Below are 4,602 nucleotides of genomic sequence, written 5' to 3'. Positions count from 1 at the left end.
ATGAAGCTCCTGTATGTGTTGGTGCTGTTGGCTTTGTGTAGATCTGCAACAGGCAGTATTGAGGGGATGAAGAAACTGTGCAGTGACCTGTTTGGAAACTACAGCACTAAAATCAGACCAGTATACAACCAGAGTCAACATGTTGACGTTCACAGCAGATTCAACTTGGTGGCCATAACTGAAGTAGACCAGGTCAGACAGATCCTCCACAGCAACGTGTGGATGAATCTAACATGGCGGGACGAGTTTCTCACCTGGAATCCTGAGGATTATAGCGGCATAAAGTCTATACACCCTCCACTGACTGACATATGGAGACCGAAACTCAACGTACCAGTGTCTGTTGAGGATCGGGATGTCTTCAAAGACGAGACATCCTCCATTACAGTTAACAGCGACGGCAGAGTAACTTGGTTACCTGGGGCAAACTTTGTTACTGACTGCAAGTTAGATCTGACTTTATTTCCATTTGATGTTCAGACATGCCAGTTCCGATTTCTACCCGTCAGCTATGATTCAAATAAGCTGAAGATGGTTTCATCACGCGTCAGCGCAGACACCCAAGGGTACACAGAAAATGGAGAATGGGGTGTTTCAGCTTCCAGAGCATACACTACTGAAAGAACCTTTGAAGATACCACATTCTCATTCCTTTACGTTGACATTGATCTTGAAAGGCGACCGATGTTCTTTGTCCTCAATGTAATAATACCTGTTGTTGTGCTTTCATTTCTCAACATATTCGTCTTCTTGCTTCCGTGTGACTGTGGCGAGAAGGTTTCGTATGCCATCACGTGCCTTCTCTCTCTGACTGTATTCATGAGCATCGTGAGTGAAATACTTCCTAAATCATCTGACAACATCCCAATGGTCACCCTGTATCTAACGTGTCTCCTCGGTATCAGCGTTCTGTCCGTGGTCGCCACCATCTTCATCGTCATGAAAGATCCTTCGAAGGTCAACAAGAAAATCCCACAGTCACCATTATTTGTGATTCCTCGTTTTTGCTCCTTACCAGGAAGTAGACGCAGGATCATGGACCAGGTTCAACTGGATTGTAAAACCGATGGTTCGGCTGGCAATGGAAATGGAATTGGAAAGGTTCTAGAAGGTCAGAGTATTTCTGTTGGGTACTGTGTAACTGCTGACTCTCTGTGTATGGTTATATTCACGGTTCTTTGGATGGTTGTGTCTGTGGGATTCCTCGTCAAGACAACACAATAAAATATATCTGTATTGAATTATCATTCAAGTATATTCTGGATCATCATATACTAAACGAAGCTGTTGATTGTTAGAATTATTTCACTATTTAAAAATGTAATAATGAAATATTTAATCTGTGGATCTTGTGATTATTCGAAGACGGCAGAACAGCATCTTTCATGTCTATGACTCATGCCGCCAAATCATGAACGGCGGATTGGGCACGTAGAGAGGGAGCCATTTCATCGCACACCTGCTCTATAGAGTGGAGAGAGATAGTTGATTTGCACGACAAGACAGTACTAAAACTTTTTTGCGGTTGACGATTCACCATTGTAACTCTAGCGGGCATTATCATGTTGCCATAACGTTGAAGAAACGGAATTGTTAGTGGTCCGAAAATCGGATCACTCTAGATCACACCACGTGCGTCATTACAGCCAACGTTAAAAACGGACACTTCTGTAGAAACAACGCCCACCACAACCAAGGTTGATAGTCATGATTTTGACTCAACTATAGGCGCTTATCTCGTTTGCAGCAGATACGTGGAAGTTCTGGGGTAGTCTGAGTAGTGGTCACTGCAGTCTTGAACCTTGGCCTGAGATGTGTCACCCGTATTCATCTTTCTTGGCGTTGTGACGAGCCGACGTCGTGCACGTGGCCGTTCGGCAACGTCATCATTGTTTTGTAAACATCTGTACAGTGACACAGCCACCTGACGTTGGGACATCCAGTCGTGAGTCGTGGAATGATGTGGTTCATTACCCGTGTAACTTTCAGAACGATCAAACATCAATCAGTCCACCTACTTAAAACGACGACAGTTTCAGACATTCATGAGCTCCATGCAATTTATCAAGATCCATAATTGTGTTACACTTGCCCATTCCAAATGAAGCATGGGCAAATGTTCGATTCATTTTTCTAATTCCTGAGGTTAAGTCTGTATTTGTGAACCCGTAGTTTCAATACGTACCACTGGAATAAACTAACTGTGCATTATTTGATGCCATGCCATGTTTTTAATGCAAAGAGATAATAACATGATTTATGGTGATTAGACTATGCCATATAGAAAGTGGTCAAAGTCAAAAGATGTTTATTGTATGAAAGGCCTCCGGCCCATATACATGAGAGTTACAGTGATAAAGGAATATTCTGGATATTTACATATATATTTAAGGGTATACAATTCGCTTTATAAGAAGATCTCTTTTAGCTAATGCATATTTTATATATGAGGACAATTGAGCAAGAATATTTTCATTATTGGTTTGTAACAAAGATACATATGCATAATGGGGCTGCTTTGCAAGAAGATGGTGCGGTATATATTTCTGTCTTAATTCGTGAAAACAAGGACATATCAGGGTAAAATGAATTCATTTTCTATTCCAACGTTACATAAAGGACAATATCGACGTTCTTTCTGGACAGAGGTTTTTCTACCCTCATTAATCATTAAAGATAACAAACCTAAACGATACTTTACGAACATTGTTCTTAAACTATATGTTGTAATTATTGATAAGTATTTTTCTGGCTGGAGTAACTTTTTAAAGGTCCTGTAATATTCATATCGTGAGCTTGAATCTAGGGTGGATTTCCATTCTTGATTGAACATATCTATTGATCTAACACGAAATTCATTAATAAACCAGTTCACATCGCCAATTGTTTGGCTCAACCATACGAAACCGAAACCGTGAGAAAATAATAAATTTCTGATATCGGTTACCCAAGTGTGTTTTCCCAAATTATCCAGATTTAAAAGCATATTGTAAGCTAATTTTGGCAGACGTTGTTCGTGCATATTTAGAACCTTAAACCAATATTTTAAACATCTTATGTGAGAATTGATATACAAAGGAAATCTGCCACATTCGCCATATACCATGCAGTTAGGTGTCTTTGAGCTTACATTGAGGTACTTTTTACAGGCTAAAAGATGCACTCTCTCAATACAATCAATACGCTGAAAACCCCATATTTCAGATCCAAATGTCAAATGTAACTTATCTTATATTTGGGATTACACTTTCTTAGTAAAGCACAGATTCTAGTACTTTTGTGTGCTGGCGATTAGGGGCCTGACTCTGAGGGCGTGGGTTCGAATCCCAGTTTAGGTTGAAATTACCAAGTTTTCCACAACATTCATAGGTTAGAGAACAATAAACTGTTCCTCATTTCTTAATATCAGGTGTGTGAACTTCAGGCGTCAAAAAGCATGCAAAAAGCGAGTAATTACATCATGCACAAAGTACAAGTGCCACGCACCATACGTGAAATCAACTTTCATGCAAAGGGCCTTGCTGCATGTTTATGTAGAGTTATTTTTATACTTTTCAAATAGATTTGATGCTTTTTCATTTTATGCACTGTTACCTTTCCCGTTAGTATATATTTATATTGATAGTGATTCCCTGTTTTCACATTTTCCTCTTGTGGGCAGTATACAGTTTCTTATCATAAATCTCTTTACGTTAAGACAATAATGCAACGTGGATATAAATTGTGTCAAAAAGGGCGTGTTCTCACCGTATCTGTGTAAACAACTAATACATCCATTTTTTTAAACACAATACGAGATGCCAAAATAGAGAAACACGTGTATGTATTGGAAGGTGATGGTTTGTCCATGGTTTGTCAATCACGTCCACAGGACGTTTGACTGCCTATGGTGATATGCTTTGCTTACCGTTACAAAATGGTTACGTAGTCATTCATGGTTTGAAACTATATGACAACCTTCTTGAGGGCAAACTCAACCTCCTGTAGTGTTGGATAAAGATACCTTCTTCCGTCGATCTGCAGTATCAGTAAATCAATGTGACAGCTCAACGAAAATACACGTTGCTATGGCGCACAATTAAGCACAATGAAATATGTGTGTAACATCATTATCAATTTTGCCGTGGAATTTTCGTAGTTACCAGTATAGTTTGGGGGTGCATAATACAATGTCATTGTATCCATGCAATCCTCAGAATATACAAAGGTTATGAGAGGATTGCATGGATACAATGTATTATCTGTATGATGAAGTCCTTGTGCCCGACGGTACGATTTGCTGGCTCTGTGTTGCAGTGATTCAGATAGACTTACCTATGCATCACATAGACAAACATTCGCTCCATAACTGGGGTCAACAGTAAGAACTTTACTTGACCTGAATTGGACAGCCATTTCTGTACTCCGATGGATATCAACTATCTATATACAATATAAAGATTTATTGACATAATCTTGAGATGAAACGTTTGTTGGTTAGCAACTTACTTGAGATGTTTGTACGACAGCAACATCAGTTGATAAATGATGTTGTTCACGAGGACAACTGACGAAACCATAACGTTGTACCCTATAACATATTTCATACACAGTGTTACAAAT

General features: G+C 39.4%; 1 protein-coding gene across 1 annotated transcript; it reads left to right on the top strand.

Annotated features, from left to right (window-relative positions):
* LOC124269442 (neuronal acetylcholine receptor subunit alpha-3-like) lies at positions 1–1,224 on the top strand. Its single transcript, XM_046704445.1, has one exon. It carries the CDS (start codon positions 1–3, stop codon positions 1,222–1,224), a length of 1,224 nt encoding a protein of 407 aa, XP_046560401.1.
* The last annotated feature ends 3,378 nt before the right edge of the window (positions 1,225–4,602 follow it).

Source organism: Haliotis rubra, unplaced genomic scaffold (genome assembly GCF_003918875.1).
Source record: "Haliotis rubra isolate DU_JTF1 unplaced genomic scaffold, ASM391887v1 Scf145, whole genome shotgun sequence".
NCBI classification, from domain to species: domain Eukaryota; kingdom Metazoa; phylum Mollusca; class Gastropoda; order Lepetellida; family Haliotidae; genus Haliotis; species Haliotis rubra.
The sequence above is the reverse complement of the archived record's forward strand: the minus strand, read 5'-3'. Positions and strand labels throughout refer to the sequence as shown.

What these genes read in the sequence shown, in the direction of transcription:
- LOC124269442 (XM_046704445.1), top strand. Translation starts at nt 1, where the DNA reads ATGAAGCTCCTGTATGTGTTGGTGCTGTTGGCTTTGTGTAGATCTGCA.